At 41.3% G+C, this 17,706-nt stretch overlaps 2 protein-coding genes across 2 annotated transcripts; one reads left to right on the forward strand and one right to left on the reverse strand.

The window, feature by feature from the left end:
* Nucleotides 1-2,782: 2,782 nt before the first annotated feature.
* ghitm (growth hormone inducible transmembrane protein) lies at nt 2,783-6,469 on the reverse strand. Its single transcript, XM_061706133.1, has 9 exons — nt 6,362-6,469; nt 5,991-6,139; nt 5,356-5,458; nt 5,149-5,260; nt 4,872-5,013; nt 4,686-4,794; nt 4,352-4,540; nt 4,109-4,280; nt 2,783-3,236 (listed from the first exon to the last, which is right to left on the reverse strand). Exons 2-9 carry the CDS (start codon nt 6,117-6,119, stop codon nt 3,152-3,154), a joined length of 1,041 nt encoding a protein of 346 aa, XP_061562117.1. The 5' UTR covers nt 6,120-6,139; nt 6,362-6,469; the 3' UTR covers nt 2,783-3,151.
* Nucleotides 6,470-7,799: 1,330 nt separating this feature from the next.
* On the forward strand, nt 7,800-16,984 carry LOC133417961 (carbohydrate sulfotransferase 3-like). The gene is made up of 3 exons (XM_061706237.1): nt 7,800-8,098; nt 12,533-12,755; nt 13,674-16,984. The coding sequence occupies exons 2-3, from the start codon at nt 12,676-12,678 to the stop codon at nt 14,896-14,898; spliced, it is 1,305 nt and encodes a 434-aa protein (XP_061562221.1). The 5' UTR covers nt 7,800-8,098; nt 12,533-12,675; the 3' UTR covers nt 14,899-16,984.
* Nucleotides 16,985-17,706: the final 722 nt, after the last annotated feature.

Genomic DNA, 17,706 nt, shown 5'->3' on the forward strand with positions numbered 1-17,706 from the left:
TTTTAGACAAGTTAATAAACAATTCTTAAAGATTGAATGCAAATGTATACAACTTAAAAGTTAAATACAACTGAACTGTATCTAGGGTATCTCTAAAATATCTCTTAGTAGCGAGGAAGTAAAAATAAGCAACTGAAATAATGTGGTTGCATAAGTGTGCACACCCTCCAATAGCTGCAGAGGTCGCTGTCTTCAGAATTAACCAATTACATTCAAACTCCTTTGAATAGGGGTATTTAGACTTTGTATATCCACTGTAAGTGCACTGACATTGACTAGTAACCATTCCATTGTTCATCTCTGTGTGCCCTGACATTGACTGGAAACCAGTCCAGGGTGTACCCAGCTTTTAAAAAATGGAAGGATGGTTGCTCATCTATGTATGCCTGTGATATACCTTATCGTGACAGGCAGAACAATTAAATGCTCTTCCACTAGATGGCAGAAGGTACCATTATTATGTAGCCACGTGTTGCCATTCATAGAACAGAATAATAGCTTTGTGCTCAACTAACCAGATTTCACACAAAGTCAATTTGTGAGTGAACTGAGACAAGCTCATCATTATTTCAGTGTTTATACATTTTGTGACTTTTTGTTTGTTTGGTGGTGTGCCGTGAGATTTTTTTTTTTTTTTACTGCGGGGAAACAGTTGCACAGGGTCTTAACAAAGCTATGAGTCACTAGTCGTCATCGGACCTAGTGGCCTACAAGCCTCACGCTGCTCTCTTGGCAGCTCTTGAATCACGCTGATGCACTTTAGCTGCCATCCAACGGTCACTTTCCTCCCGGCCTCCTTTATCCGCCCGCTGCCTAAAGATGCGAAAGTTTTGCAGCAAAGCTTTTGCACTGTTTATTTTCTTTTTCTATTTGAGCTGAGCCTTCTTAGCACAAAGTGTGTCAGCATAGGGGAAACTGATAACTAATCCCTCATAGCCATGAATCACAAGCAGACAAAAAGAAAATCTAAAAGGAGGGGCTGCAGGCCAAAAATAACTGGCAGATATGATCGGAGAAAAATATGTGACATTAACTGAAATTTTATTAAGTTACATTTAACGGGTCTCATTTGCATACAAATGTTGATTGTGCGTGCAGTTCTTGCACCCTGGCACAATGTTAACATGTTAAATAGGTCTAATGCAGCATTGACAGTTTGCAAGTGTGGAATAAAAGTAGCGTTTGACGCTCGATGATGAATGCCGCAGCCGGCCCAGTCTGTTTTACGTTAGAAACAGTGCATCAGATTTTTGTGTTTGAAAAAATTGCATTACACACCTGGAAAAGAATTCATAACCGTGTACATTGAACATTTTATGCACTGTTTTGATAGTTACTATTATTTCTATTATGTACTGTTATGTTTCTTTTTTAAAAGTTAAGCAAAGGGAATATTCCTTTTGTGTGTGATCAGATATATATATCTATATTATTTATATATACATATAAAAATATATATAAATGTGAAAATAGTATAAAATTATATAGATTTTATATATTATTTTTATTTTTTTTATTAATCATTTTGATTACATATTGGATTTTTTCTTAACTTTATTATTGTAGTTCATTTTTATATATTTTATATGAAAATATGTTGTCTTACTATTCAATTATTAGTTTATTTTAAATTATTTTAATAATTTCCAGTTTCCATATTTTGAAAAAGTGAAATGATTGCCATATTTTATTATATTTAAATATGATTCAAAAAGTAAAAAACAAAATAAAATTTTATTTTTTGTTATTAACAATATACTGTATATAAGTAGGTTCAAATGAGGGGTTATGGGTCATACATAGTTACTTACCGCAGACAAATTCCTTGTGTGTTTTTTGGACATACTTGCAAAATAAAGATGATTCTGATTTTGACTCGTGTAACGTGGCGACATCAAGATGAAAATGATGTCAAACGTGGCAACCACATGCAGGCACCTGTGCCGTATGCTTGCCTCCAGTTGTCAGCATCTGCTGTGAGTGCGGCAGTGCCCTTGGTTTGGTTGGGAGGCTTTAATTTGAGAGGAGCAACCAGATGGTGGACAAGAGGATTAGTGCGCGCTTTAAGCTTTTGTCATCTGCTGCTGCACTACACACTGTGTTTGTGGCAAAGGAGGCCACCTTTCTGGACCCTCAGATGTACATTTATGTTAATAAGGCCAATCCTTTGAGTTAACTTTATGACCCCAAAAATGAATAAAAAAAAAAAAAAAAAAAAACTTTTCACAATTTTTTTTTTTTTTTTTTTTTTAAAGTTCAAATTCGTCTTTAAAAATAAGGAATGATTTATTATTTTTTTTTTAAACAATTCACGTTGGTTAGATGTACCAATTAACATTTATATAATTGAGAAATGAACAAAATGTGTAAAACTAAATGAAACACTTTGCTTGAACGGACACCTGCATAAAAGTCCCAAAATACACAACATAGCGAAAATTCAGTATTAACATGTTTATGCATTTTTTAAAGATTATTATGTTTGTAATTTCTACTGCTCCCATATAATAAGCATTTTTACAATATGAATATTCAAATTTACCACTAGGTGACAATATTGCACTGCAAACACCACCTGCTTCTTCACTCGTCTGCTATGTGCCTTCATAGGGTGAGTAGTTTTACTCTATTTTCGTTTTATTATGCCATGGGTAAGTTCTCTTTGACATGTTAGGGATGTTAAAATGTTACTTACGGCTAATAAAGGCTTTGTGATGGTGACAGTTTAAACCTGGAACACAAATTGACCTTACTTTAAAAGTCTAAATGAGGACATATGTCATTATTCTGAGTTATTTATTACACAATTACATTATTAAAGTAACACTGTAGCCACAGAAACAAACGCAGACAGAAGTGTATTGTAGTCTATGTAATGCAGGTATTTAACAATAAATCTGAACTGTAGATCAACGACAAATGACAGGCAGAAAATAAATACACACTTCTTCCATAAGAGTGAGACCTCTGAACTTTAAGATTTTTCTTATCACCAAGTATTCTTTATCATGTGAAGCGCTTGTGTTGAGAGATTGGTCGCTATACTATAAGAGCATAACACCTTGTTGTTTGCTGCTAAGTCACGACACCGTTCAGCTCTATGGAAGGTAAAAAAAAAATAATAATAATAATCCAAATTTAAAAAAGATGTTCACTTCCTTCTGCCGCCACCATTTGCCAGGATCATCACCAGCCTGGTGAAGATGTTCAGCGTGTCCATGTAAATCCCCAGACACCTAAAAAAAAAAAAAAAAAGGCACAGTTGGTATGACTGTTCCTGCAAGTGACAGCCTTGATTTAAAAAAAAAAAAAAAAAAAGTTGACTTAAATACACAGTACAGTGAAATTGTAGTTTTCCAATTTGCATATTTTTGTAAATAAATGCTTATTTTTATTTAAAAAATGAAGTTATAAGTAAAAAGTAAATTTAAGAGTAAATTTAGACAAATTATCTCTGGTTAAGTATACAGTGGTACTGAAGCACTGAAGAGAGTGTAGCAGAAATGAAGATGTTGAGGTTCGCTCTTAGAGTGACCAGGTTGGATAAAATTAGAAATGCGCTCATCAGAGGGACAGCCAAGGTTCGATGTTTTGGAGACAAAGTTAGAGAGCGACACATCCAGAGGAGAAATGGTGAGTATATTGGTAGAAGGGTGATGAGGATGGCGCTGCCAGGCAAGAGAGCGTGAGGAAGACCAAAGAGAAGGTTGATGGATGTCGTGAGGGAAGACATGAGGGCAGTTGGTGTTCGAGAGGACGATGCAGGAGATAGGCTTACATGGAAGAGGATGACACGCTGTGGCGACCCCGAATGGGACAAGCCTTGACACTCACAAGTCAAGGCAAAAAATAAGCAAAAAAAACATCCAAATCCCTGCTCATATGTTGAAAAACTCTTAAGTCAGATCACTTCTATCTCAAGACAACTGTATACAATGTTTGTGACATTTTTGTTTGGTGGTGCAACATGAGATTTTTCTAATGCATAAGATGTGCCATGGCTCTAAACTTCTGCTGCATTAGACTAGTAAATGTCATTAGCCAAATGAGCATTAAGTAAGGCCGATGAACCCAAAATAGCCTTTTTCATCATTTGGCCTGGACTTACGCGTTAATGGGGTCGTATTTTTGCACGCCGTAGAATGGCTGCGTCTCGGCCCTCTTGATGACTTTCTGAGTGTCATAGAGCAAGAACATGCTGAAGAGGACCAGGCCGCCGTAGACGGCCACCGAGTACAAGCCGGCCCCAAACGCCGATGTGGGTGGCAGAAACATGGACCCTGCGGAAGAGGTTGGACGTCATCTTCCAAGTTCGGGCGTTCATTTGAAGTGCGTGCTTGTGCGCGCTCACCAATGGAGGAGGCAAAGACCACCCCTAAGCCGACGGCCAGGGGTCCGCCCATGTTGAGGAACTTCTCGCTGGGGGCGCACATGGCCACCGTGGACAGCCCACCCACGATGCCCGCCGTGTACCAGGCAGCCCTCATCATCAAAGGTCCACCCAGGAGTGTGAGGGGGGCCACGACAGCACCCATCACACCTGTACATATGGGTTTGCACATATATATGAATATATAATAAAGAATCATTATTTAAGGATATATACTTTTTGTAAGATTTGTAAAAAAGGTCACAACACTGCCTAAGACTCTACAGGGCTGCCCTCTAGTGTTGACAGCACGTGCCTGCATGTAGCATCCAGGCCAGGTGCTTGGGCACGGGACTATTCTCGTACGAGATGGACCGGACCAGCATGCCGGCGCCGATCATGGCTGCAAAGGTAGCGCCGATAGCCTGGAATTGAGAAAAAAAAAAAAAAAGGCTCCATTACGCAAATTGATCTTGTTAATTTCCTCTGCAGTGATCCTCACCATCCAGGAGCCTCTCATCATCAGGCCCATGAGCGCCGGGGTTCGACTCACGGCGACCGCCGACAGAGCCGTCAGGCCGACGCTGCCCGCAAAGTACATGTAAGTGGAGTGGATCCGGTCTTTCACATACTGAGGCCAGATCCTGCGCAAAAAAAAAAAAAAAAGTGTGTTTAAACAATTAAAAAAAAAAAATTACACACAGGGTGGGCCGAAAGTAGGTATACACTTTATAGATTAACTTGAAGGAAGGAAAGGAGTGCGTTGACCATTTACTCACACTGCTTTCTCAATGGCACCGATGTCGTTGGACATTCCCATGCCGTAGTAGCACAAAGCTCCCAGTCCCACTGCAGCACCTCCAGCTACAATCATTCTTCCCATGCTGTCAACTGAAACAAAATCACATTTTCCATTACTGTATGATTTCTCCATAATATTATTTTGGAATTTTGTTTTAAACTCTGACGTCACTTGACGAACTTACTTTTTAAAGCAGTGCCTGTGGCTGGCTCGAAAGCTGCTTCCTTTAGTTGGTCTCTGGTCGTCCTCGCCCGGCGGAAACCAAATCTGGCTTTTGAGGAAAAACCCTGACAAAAACAAAAACAAGGATGACTAAAAGCTTCTGTACGTGTAATGATCTCCATTTTCCATCGCCGATTCGCTGGTCGTTTCCCTCCCGAGTGCGCTTCCGAGTTGAACTGCCAAACAGTTATAGTACTGCATGTTCTTGTCTCTCAGTTCTGATCTCCCGTCTTCCCCGTCCCAGTAATTGGAAGTGCCCTTGCCAAAAACGGCACCTCTCTCTAACTTTCTTCGTCTCTCTTCTTTTCAATTCTCTTAAGAGCAGAGAGGGTCGCCCCACTCCCGAGTCTCAAGCCTTGCCTCAGTCACTTAATGCTTGCTTCGTGTGGGGTTCAGCTGGGCTTTTAATGAGTGTGGCGTGTGGTTTTCGACCTGCTTCCATGTGTAAAATTCCCGGAGACAACTTGTGTTGTGATTTGGCGCTATGTATTTGAAATCGAATTGAATTATTGCTCAAATGCTAGCTGTTGTGATGCTAACATGACAACGTGTACTTCCGGCTTCCCACGACCAACGACGTGCCGTCCTCGTCGGTACCTGCCGCGGCGTGAACACGCTCGGACATGGCCTCAGGTTGAGGGCGGCGGAGCCGTGCGCGAGTCCTGGACGGAGTCCGGCGGCCAGCGGGGGGAGGCTCCTCAGGCATGCTAGCCTTGCCACAAACATGGTCTCGTACGTGTGTCACTCTAGCAGATGAACATAAAAAAAAAAAAGAGAAGAGAAGGGGGGGGTGTACAAACCTCTCGGGGTTATAATGATAATGGTACACAACGACGTTCACTTCCGTGACATAACTACGTATACTCAAACAGCATATTAGTCACACTTTATTGATGTCATACATTAATACATTAATTAACAGCTAACTTACATTACTTATTCCCTATAATATCGTTAAGGTGACTTACGGAGATGCGCGTAGCGGTTGTGTTCACCTTTCCTGACAAGAAACAATTTCGGTATGCTGCTGCGCGAGCTTCTGACGCAACTGTTTTGCAAGCTTCCTGAAGGTTCTTGTGGACGTCATCACAACGCGACGATGCTGTCGGGAGATGTAGTTCATCAAAGTCGAGTCGACGCGTCACAAAGAACGCCATAGAAGGATATCATTTTAAATGTTGCCTGATAACGAGTTATTGAAATAAACTACAGACCAGCTGTAATATTAGTAATATTAAAATGAACTACCTTCTAGTGAACCTACTCCTACATCGGATTTAATATTTTTAAAATGTGCCTGTGCGTGTGTATAAATAAAATATATATCATGCGCCAGAATACAAAAAGTGATTAAAAAAGTTGTACTGTCTTACAAAGCCATATAAACTTAAATATGTTGTATATTCCTAAAAAGGTATACGTATAATAGTCAAATAGACGAGTACATAAAAAAGGTGTACTATCGTACTTATATAGTACGTAAGTAAGTAAATAAATAAAGATTTATTGTCCTGAAAACGTAGTTAGATAAAAATAATAATTTCACAATTGCATGTGGATCACGGATGGCTGTCTTTGACATTTCTGGCTGCTTACAAAAATGTATAAGTTCAGATAAGAGAGACGTTGAGGACAACAATCACTTCCCGATTGCAGGACACTTCAATTCCCTCTTTTGCGGCAGCAACTATGCAGCAAGGTATTTGTTACTATATTATTTTCACCACTGAATTTGTTAGCTACCTGTGTGTGTGTCTGTTGCTAATTGTATCAATTGTATGATGATTTGTAACTACTTTTCACGGTGTGATAGAGATTTATTTATTTTTTTCCTAGAAAGCAACTTGTGGTTGTCATGCCTGCGGAGGAATTCACACTAGGATAATCATTCATTTCATCTTTAGATACATTTATAATAGGTTCATTGTATGGACCCGTTTCTAATAATTTGGTTAGCTGATGAGTGAGATGTGGCGAAGTAATATCGTTCATACATTAATGATCATATTGGTAAATTATATCAAACAGTTTACATTTGTAAAGGGATATATATATGAAATCTAATTCGCCTGTGCAGGTGTACCTAATGAATCGTCCGATGCTCAGTTGTCCATGTGCGTTTTTCCCACTAGAGGGAGCCAACACTTTTTTGTGTGCGTGTGACTACATGTGTCAAACTGGTATAAAACAACAATTTAAGACATACAATGTTATGACACAGTATGCTAATTAGCATTTTGCATGCACTTTGGTGGCATGTGCAAATGTGCAGTTTGCTTGCCTTTTTAAAACTTAAGTCAAGTGACAATGGGAGGTCTCTTCGTACGTCATCCAGTCAGAGGCAAACATCCATCCATCCATCCATCCGTTTTCCCTTCGCAACTTCTCCTCACTCGGGTCGCGGGCTGCTGGAGCCTATCCCAGCTATCTTCGGGCGGGAGGCGGGGTACACCCTGAAGTCGCCAGCCAACATGCAGTTGGTCCTCAAAATCTTTCATTAGTTCAATGTTCGACTGACCTGCAGCTACTACACTGAAAAATACGGTGACCCTCGCCTATGCATCCTATTGGACTCCTGTACAACTTTTTTTTCCCCTTCTTTTTTTGTGTGTGTGTGTGTGTGTATACGTGGAGGAAGTCATGGAATTACTCCCAGTTGGACGCGCTCAATTTAAGGGATTAAACAGCGTGGACACATCAGCATGGTGGGTAGACGACTGTAACGGACACCTGAAGTAGTGGCCACAGTGGAAATAAAAAATTAAGCGCGATTAAGTCAGGGTAATGTAGTGAGATGCTAAAAACTCGGCTCAATTGATAGAGGGAGAGACTTCTAATTTAGAAGACTTTATTAAAATAGCATGACTACATTGTGACTCCCAATTATTCACTTGTCTGCATGCTTTCCAGGATGAACCAATCATATCTCACGATTTCCTAAACAAGTCTATTATGCAAAGTCAAAAGTTAAACTCAAACTACCAAATACAAAACCTTTTGTATTGATTTATTTCGTTATTTATTTATTTTTTGTCTTAAAAGTTATGTGAGGTCAAATCCACATGTAAAAACGGTGTACAGTATTGTCTTAAAATGTTTATAAAGTCCAACAAGTAAAACAGTTGCATCACCATAAAAGGTATATAGAGTCAAGTAAAAGAAAAAAAGCTATGTCTTAAAAAAATATTTTGAAAAACTCCAATAAAATCATATGTTGTACTCTCTTAAAAATGAAAATCATATAACATCTAATACATAAGATAGTTGCATTGTCTTAAAAAGTATACAAAGGCAAATAAATACCAAAGTTATTTTGTCTTAAAAAGGTATGTAATACTCAAATAAATTGTACGGTATACACTTTACAAGGTATATAATGTCAACTAAATACTGTATGTTAAAAAGTTCTACTGTCTTACAAAGCCAAATAAAAAGTATATAATAGTCAAGTCAAATGAAAAAGTTGTATTCTTACGAAGCTATATAATAATTAAAATAAATTGTATTTTTTAAAATCCATTGCATAGTACAAAATATGTAATCAATAACCAGCCAAGTCATTGTACATCACTGATTTAATCTTCTTTGATTGAAATATTTCTGTATTTCTTTATAGTTACTCTTGAGATACGACTTACCAACTGCCTGCACTGAATTTATTGCAATGCAGTTCATCTGGTTTGTGTGGAAATAGTCATCAGTAAGTCATGAATTAAGTTTCTTTTGTTAAAAAACAAACAACAACAAAAAAACGCTAACCAAAGCAACCTGGTAGCTTTGCCAAAATGACATGACAGGGATACGAAATAACAGGGAAATATACGCATTGACTGATAGTGAAGCCAATGGTGAATATCACACTTGAATGTGAAGTTAAAGAATGATAAAATGAACTGGCACACACTGTGATGTCATACAAAGAAGAAAAAAACCCTAAAGGACTAGTTCTTCCAATGTATATCGAGAAATACCTAAATGTCGGTGGTTTTTCAAAAAAAAGTCACCGTCCTATGATTTTAAATGTAACACAAAAGTGTAAGAAAGGTGTTTAAAAAAACAAAACAAAAAAGAAGTAGCTATTTGGCATTTGCTTTGCTGGGTTCTTTGTAAAAGGCACAAGTGGGAACCAGAGGCTTGACCTTCTCTGGTGTCAAATGACCTGAGACGAGGCCTGCGGTCTGCTAGCATCTTGACGTGCAAATGACCCCGTGGAATTTGACATTTTGCGGGGGTCACTCCTGCGTGAAGAGGGCTTTTGTGGTCGCGGCATGCGGCAGGCTGGTTCAAGACGGAGCTGAAAATGTACCCCCACCCTCCACTTCCCCTACCCCGTGTGTCTACACCAGTGATGTCCAACCGGTGCGGTCTAGGAACTCCTCAGGTGTGCCATGGGAAATTATCCAATTTCACTTAATGGGTCTGAAAATTATTTATTTGCTACAAACAATGTATCTGTTTCCTCTATCGCTGCTAGTGATGCTTAGCGGCATTCGGAACAATTCAATACTCTTCCCTTAGATGGTACATAATAGAACTGTGTTGTGTATCCACTTTTTGTGACATTTTGTTTGTTGGTGTGCCATGAGATTCTTCGAATGTAGAAAATGTGACTTGGCTCAATAAAGGTTGGGAAACACTGGTCAACACGGTCTTTTCATCATGCACCATTCCGCCTAAATGACTTCTAACTTCCCGAAGAATTTCACGAGCAGTGTCCGAGCATGCCGAGTGTTTAGACTACGTGCAGTCATTCAAAACAAAAAAAACGACAACACAAATTACCGGATGTGCTTCTGTGCTGTGGAGGTCAAGATATGATCATATGATGTGAGGACTGGACATCCAGATGTGAAATGAAGGCAGGATTGATTAAGTAATATGTCCATCCATTTGTATCCTCACGTGTGAGTGAGAGGCGGGCGCACATAGACACCCATTGACATCCACACTCGTGCATATGGACAATTTAGTCTTCTCGCGTCTAACATGAGTGTTTTTGGAATGTGGGAGGACGCTGGCAAAAACCCACATGAGCACGGGGGAAAACATATAAACACCACACGAGGAAGGCCGGAGCTGAGATTTGAACCCTGAACCTCAGAACTGTGAGGGAGATGTGCTAACCACGAGTTCACCGTGCTTCTTGTTTAAGAATACATGGTCACGTGGCTGTAGAAGGTACACTCAGTTAGCACCATACAGTTTTTCACTGGATTGTTTTGTAATGACATCCTCCTAACCAACATTGCCTGTGAATGAATGTGGTCGGATGTTTGGCGGTGGTCGTAGGCGCAGAATGGCAGCCACGTTTCCGTGGCTATACAAGTAGCTTACCACCACCAGGGTGTGACTCCGACTGTGAAGTGAATGAAAAATGCATGCAATTAAGCGTCTTTGAGTCGCTTGAAGAGCGCTACATAAGTGTTTTTCACACAAATACCTTCTGTAATCAGGACCTTACTACTGCATTAGCATAGGTTAGCGATAGACTACAGTGTAGCATTTTTGCATGGCGTCTTAGCATCGCTGTAATATTTGTATGAACTGGCACTCTATCGTCAATTCAACAAATATTTTTTGGGCATTTTAGATCGGCGTCTCTTAGTATTCTCATGTGATTTCTAAGCCATTTTTTTGTTTCTTTTTTAACTTCATGGCAACATGGCGACTTTAATTGTTGTGGCTTTATATCTTGTTTCCGGACTTCCTGTGTGAAGTTCGGATGTTCTCCCTAGGGTTGCTTGGATTTTCCACGGGTACTTCGGCTTCCCACCACATGTACAGTAAATGCTTCTTACTGTAGGTTCATTGAAGACTTTAACACTCGCTTTGTGAGTGGGAATTGTTATTTGTCTTTAGGTGCTGGCAGATAGTTCAGGGTGTACCCCACCTCTCGCTTAAAGTCAGCTGGGATAGGCTGCAGCTCCCCCGTGATGCTAATGAGGACAAGCGGTATAGAGAATGGATGGATGGACTTTGTTGAGGATGGTTAAGCGACCTGGGAAAAAAATGTGAAAATGTTAACTTTTATAGGCAAGTCTTTTTAGCGGCATAACATCAACATAACTACCCACAACTGTAGCGTTTGGGCAAGCCGCAACCCCCTTGTTGAGGAAGAAAACCAGATTCTGAGGGAACTGGGAGCCGTCATCAGCACCTCAGCAGATGGTCTAGTTGTGTATCAGTTGCTTATGCGTTGAAAAGATCTCCTGCGGGTCTTAACGGGAGCAGCGGCTGGATGTCGGTTACCACCGTGACCTTGGGCGAGGAAATGGCGGGTGTCAGATTATGACCCCAAAAGGAGTTTTCCGTTTGATTGCGGTCTGTCGCTTAAAGCTCACCAGTGCCCACAGACTCCTATTCACAGTTTATGACCGGCCTGGCATGGTGGGTGGGCACCTTTCGGGATGCACGGCTGCACTTAAGATAACAAGCACTTCCTGGAGGGAGGGTCAGAATTAGACTCATTTCTTGTTTCTATTTTTACCTTCCTTCTCAAGATGTGACACAGTGGTATCTTGACTTACGAGTACGATTAATTGTGTGACCAAACTTGTTATGAAATTTACTTGTACAGCAAATACATTTTCTCCATTGACATGAATTGAAATGCTATTAACCCGTTGCAGCCCCCGAAAAAACACCGCCATTTTTCTGTTCTGTGTTTTTAATAAAGAAGACAAAGAAAACCATAATAAGCAAATTTAAAGATATAAACTGGTTTTATCAGGTGTAGTTACTGCATTGGGTGTGTGACTTTAGTGAGGGACGCCCAGGGGCTTGCGTCATAAGTGTTCTGTTTTTCTATTTGTGTGTTTGACAGTTTGTCCTGTTCAATAAAATGCTGAAAAGTGCGTCGACTTTGGCTCTCCTTGCCCACGTCCTGTCTTCTTTCATCCTTGTGTTTCTTCTTTCTTTTAGCGTCTCCTGCTTCATTTGTTTCTGATTAAGATGTATTTTCAACAAGCCTGCTAGTACGGGGGCCCCATTGGCGAGCTCTCCGATGCCTGTCTTGCAATTGCAATGTCTGTTGCGTCATCGATATCAACTAATATCAGCCATTGGTCAAAAGTGTCATTGTTTAGACACAAACGCAAAAGTGATGTGCAAAATGTGTGACATGTTGGCTTTATTCACAGGTTGAAACATCACAAGAACGAGTCTGCAGGAGAGGAGACTACAAATAGCTGCTAGGCTCTTTAAGGGAACCCTGACGGTGGGGAGGTAGTAGACAGGCAGAACCCATTAAGAGGCAGACTCAGGCGCTCCTACAGCCAACAGAATGAGGATCAAATACGCCATACCCATCGTCTTCTTCGTCGCGCTCGTTATCATCGAGAAGGAGAACAACATTATCTCAAGGTGAGTGCAGAAAACTCCTTTCAGTGACAATTTTCCAAGTTGTAAGGTTGTCAAATCGAAAACTACAAGGAAGTCCCGTTTATCTCAGGGGATACATTCCAGACCCACCCGCAATAGGTGAAAATCCACGCTATAGAGGAACCAGATAAAAATGATAGCGTTACATTTCCCATTTGCTTTAAACACATTGAAACTTATTAAAACATGTTTTTTAAACGATTTCTTTGCGCCGCTTATCACTCCCTCGCAGTCAGGAAATGGTACACTATCGTATCACATCACATTAAGGAAACAAAAAGAAGAAGACTCGTTTGCACAATTCAAGAGTCAAAGCATAATTGTATTGTCAAACTGAAACAAAACAAAAGAGAATGAAGAAAATGTTCAACCAAACCATATAATTTTGGCTGATGAAAGTCCGTTAGCTTAATGTAAACATTATATGAAACGGGCCTAACGGAAATTTGCATAGATGTTAAGGGATTTATCAACCTTCAAACAACTACTACGCCAACACACACAGAGCAGCAACACATACAAACAGATCATACAACAGTTCTTACAGGCATATCTTCTCTCTGCTCTGTGGGAACGACGACTTTTATGGGAGATTAGTTTGGGACATTCTCTGCCTTCCGTTCTTGCTCTTATCCTCATTAGGATCAGAAGTCAATTGCAAGGCACATAATAAAAAACAAGCATTCACATACAGCAGGGGGAGAACATGCAACCCCACGTATGCAAGCCACACAGGAAGTCCAGGGCCAACATTCAAACCCCGTACCTCAGAACTGTCAGGCGCACTAACGTGCTAACAACTCATCCAACATGCCCCAAACGTAACCGCTTAGCGGAAACGTGGTGACATTAAATTGTTTAACTGAAAGTATATTCCTGTGATTCCATTCACTGTCTCAGGGTGTCGGATAAACTGGCCTTGAAGCAGACCCCTCAGGCTCCGATACACACCAGCAGATCTGGGAACGCCCTGCCAAAGCGCAATGTTTCAGTCACCTCCCTGGGCAAGCCTAGCTCAGCCTTCACGCTGATGAAGCGGCACCTGGAGAAATACAGCGAGCATCAGCAGGCGGCGGCAGCGGTTACGAACGGCAGGAAAGACATTCTCCTTCTGGCTACCACCAGGACTGGTTCCTCCTTTGTGGGGGAGTTTTTCAACCAGCAGGGCGATAACATGTTTTACCTCTACGAGCCGCTGTGGCATGTGGAGAAGATGCTGACGCTGGAGACGGGCGGCACCAACGCCACAGCCACCGCCAAAGCGTACTGCGACGTGCTTCGGCAGCTCTTCCTGTGTGACTTCTCACTTTTGGAGAGGTTCATTGAACCCCTCCCAGTGGATCACATCACTGCCTCGCTCTTCCGCAGAGAGTCCAGCAGCTCACTGTGCAGGGAGGTGGTCTGCAGCCCCTTCGTCAAAGGGGTCTATGAGCGCTACCGCTGTAGGAACATGCGCTGCGGGCCCCTCAACCTGACCATGGCTTCCGAGTCCTGCCTGCTGAAGGAGCACAGAGCCATCAAGGTGGTGAGGGTGCGCCAGCTGGAAACTCTCCGTCCTCTGGCTGAGGACCCACGTCTCGATGTGAAATTTATCCAGCTGGTTCGGGATCCTCGCGCCGTGCTCTCCTCCCGTATGGTGGCCTTCCCTGGCAAATACAAAACTTGGAGCAATTGGTTTATGAATACGGACGTGCTCATCGACGACAACGAGGTGAAGAAGCTGAAGAGCAACTGCGACAATATCAGGATGTCGGTGGAGCTCGGCCTCAGGCAGCCGGTGTGGCTGCACGACCGCTACATGCTGGTGCGCTATGAGGACGTCGCCCGCTTACCCATGAAGAAGGCGTCCGAGATATACAAATTCACCGGGATCCCGTTCACGCCGCAGGTCAATGACTGGATCCTGAAGAGCACGCAGGCCTCTAAGGAGACCAGAGGAATTTACTCTACGCAAAAGAACTCCGCCGAGCAAGTGGAGAAGTGGCGCTTCAGTTTGCCCTTCAAGGCAGTCCAGTTGGTCCAGAAGGTCTGCGGGTCCACGCTGAAACTCTTCGGGTACAAATTTGTGACGAGTGAAGAGATGCTAAGAGACAAGTCTGTCAGCTTGATAGAAGATTTTTTGTAGACCCTGATGGACAAAAAGTTTTTATTTATTAGGCTCTTTTTTTAATTCTGATATTTAACACGGTTTTACTTTGTTTTACTATTTAAAATAGCCAGAGGAATCGATTTAGTGTTGACCACAAGAAGCATATTTAAAAGGAAGCACAGCATGTGAAAAGCTTGCTTTGTTTTTTTGCACTCGGGACCATTTTATCATTCACATTCACACAAACATAAACTGGCTTGTTGAGTTGTACCTCTGAGCAAATAGAAGCATTCCTAAAAGAGAAAGTCAATGGGGGGGGCAGTAAACATTAACAGGTCGGCTGTGGGAAACTCCACTAACTGTTTCCAGTTCCTGAGTTGGCAACCAAAGAAACGCCAAAAGAAAGGGTAGCTTTATAAAAATAAAGGAAAAAAAATGAAGGAAAAGGCTATTTCCACCAATATTCAGTCACTCCAGTGTCCTCAGCATTCCTCATTTGCTGGTTGATGTTCATGCATATTGCTAACTGTTTGAAGTGGTTGTAGCGACTGTAAGGACCAATTTGGTGAAACCAGATGTTTAGATTTCTGCCCAAACGCAAACATTCCGGACCCTGCAGCTGGTTTGCAGATCGGTGCGACATTTGTTTGCGAGTCTCATGTCTGTTGACACAAGTTTCTTGACGGCTGATAAAGAGACGCCGAGAAAGAATGAGGCCTTGATACCGTAGTCAGCGCCACCCGACCTTTCAGGTTGTTTCTCTTTACGTTGGTCGCAATAAACCAGCTTTGACACTGACTTGTGAGTCCTGTCATTGTGTCGAGGACGCAGGGTTAGTGCCACATGGTTATGTTGGTTTATGACCTTGTTTGGAAGCGTTATCGCTTAACTCTTATCATTGGGCAATGATGCTGTAAAAGGAAGTGCACAAACACTGTACAAGAGGCAGAAGAGAAGAAAAAAAAGTGCTATGCAGTGCAAACTAAGGCCGTGCGGGGATAGGGTTCAAATAATGAAAAACTGAGTAAAAATTGCCTCTATGAATAGCTTAAACCCAAAACACTGTAATATTATTGCAAACTCATTTTACCACATTACCCTTCAAACTAAATGGCGCACATAAACATAAACGTTATGATGACTCTTCCTAACTTCCACTAATAGCAAAGACTAAACTTAGCTCCTCACTGACATACCGCTACTAAGCTTGTCTCTCAGTCGAGATTTATCCCATTAACATATAGTAGTGTAGTACTTTGTAGTACTAACCTAACCTTCCACAAGACACACAACACAAATGAGTGAATATTGAACTACAAATATTTGTGGAATTACTGTATTAATTTTTGAGTTAGTAAACTATGCTATGCTAGCTGGATAATGGAGATGGTTGTCACAACACAACCAACAACACAAAACTGCACCAGGAGAGCAGAAATGTTCGTTTGTATGTCGCCGCTTCACAACCGCTAAAAATACCAATGACTATTTTCCTCTTACTCATTTTGTTATGTTTCTGTCTGAGTGATACCTAGATACTCTCAATTTTTCCGCAAGTGACTATCTTTAGTTGGGCACTGTAGCTTACGATCCGCTGTTAACTATCACCACAGCCATTAGTGATCTGGACCTTTGTCTGCATCATCTTGAGGTTTACCGTCCTGCCGTCTCCGGCGTCAACCCACCAAGCAGCCTCGCCTGCATATCGGACCTGTACCGGAATCTTCCATTATGTTGCTGTTCGCTGTCAAGATAGCCATTTATCAGCTGGTAGCCAATGCTATCTACTCCTATGCTAACTTGGCGCACCTAACACACTCACCCTTTTAATTACCTTCATGAGTTATTATTATTGTCATTGGGTTCCTTGAAGGCTGCTGTATAAATCTAAGCTATTTTTATTATTATTTTTATTGTAAGAGGATTTTTTTTTATATTGATACCTGTATGTACTGTATATGGACCTAATGTATGTCATGTCTGGGGGACTATATTACAGGGATGGTACTGGCGGAAGGATATGTGGTGAGGTGCCGAAGTGTAATGAGGCGTGAGACGGTGGTGTTCGTGCCCTGAAGCCGAGTGGCTGAATAAAGTTTCCTCCCCGAGTGCTGTTTTTCCACCCACGACCTTTGATTTGGTATGACACTAACTACACCACTAAATTATTATTAATTATTAAGACTCCACAAATTGACAGAAACCCAATTTTTCAATGCATACCAGTTTTGGCTAACTCTCGCTAGCGAACGGGCTATCAATCTAGCTAGTAAACATCAAGGAACAAGGAAAAGGAACTCTACTTGAGACAGACTAATCGAAACCTACTGTAAATATGCTAATGCTACATGCTAACAAAAACAATTGTTCATGGATAATCACAAACAGATGGGTTGTTCCATTTTGGCAAATTACTTTATTTACACCTGTATCCAGATTTGTATGAAAACCTAATGACTTTTTCTTTTGCCCACGCGCCAATCTTAAGTGGAAATTTGTGAACTACTTTTGCTCGCAAACCATATAGAATGCAAACCATACAGTATACTTGCTAATGCTATTCGCAAATACAAAAAAAAAGAAAACAGTTGGTTGCCATTACATTTGATGTTTTAGTAATATTAAAATGACCCCACAATGTCCATAATATGACCTATGCCAAGGACAAACTTGTTTTTTGTCCATTCCACTGTTAGCTAGAATGTTATGCTACTTCCTGGTTCATGGAGGGTGACAAACAGACGGACGGTGCCGTTGTCACCATCTTAACCAGGAATGTGAAGAGGTTTATGTTTGATCAGAACTTCCTCCATCGTTTGGAATACATGCCATCCTGTGTACGTA

Source organism: Phycodurus eques, chromosome 19 (genome assembly GCF_024500275.1).
Source record: "Phycodurus eques isolate BA_2022a chromosome 19, UOR_Pequ_1.1, whole genome shotgun sequence".
Classification (NCBI taxonomy): domain Eukaryota; kingdom Metazoa; phylum Chordata; class Actinopteri; order Syngnathiformes; family Syngnathidae; genus Phycodurus; species Phycodurus eques.

Excerpts from the sequence above, each read along its gene's own strand:
- ghitm (XM_061706133.1), bottom strand. The coding sequence starts at position 6,119 with ATGTTTGTGGCAAGGCTAGCATGCCTGAGGAGCCTCCCCCCGCTGGCC. Across the intron at positions 4,541-4,685 it reads GGCCTGGATGCTACATGCAG|GTGTGATGGGTGCTGTCGTG; the intron begins GCACGTGCTGTC and ends CCATATGTACAG. Across the intron at positions 4,281-4,351 it reads GGTCTTTGCCTCCTCCATTG|GGTCCATGTTTCTGCCACCC; the intron begins GTGAGCGCGCAC and ends CCTCTTCCGCAG.
- LOC133417961 (XM_061706237.1), top strand. The coding sequence starts at position 12,676 with ATGAGGATCAAATACGCCATACCCATCGTCTTCTTCGTCGCGCTCGTT. Across the intron at positions 12,756-13,673 it reads GAGAACAACATTATCTCAAG|GGTGTCGGATAAACTGGCCT; the intron begins GTGAGTGCAGAA and ends TCACTGTCTCAG.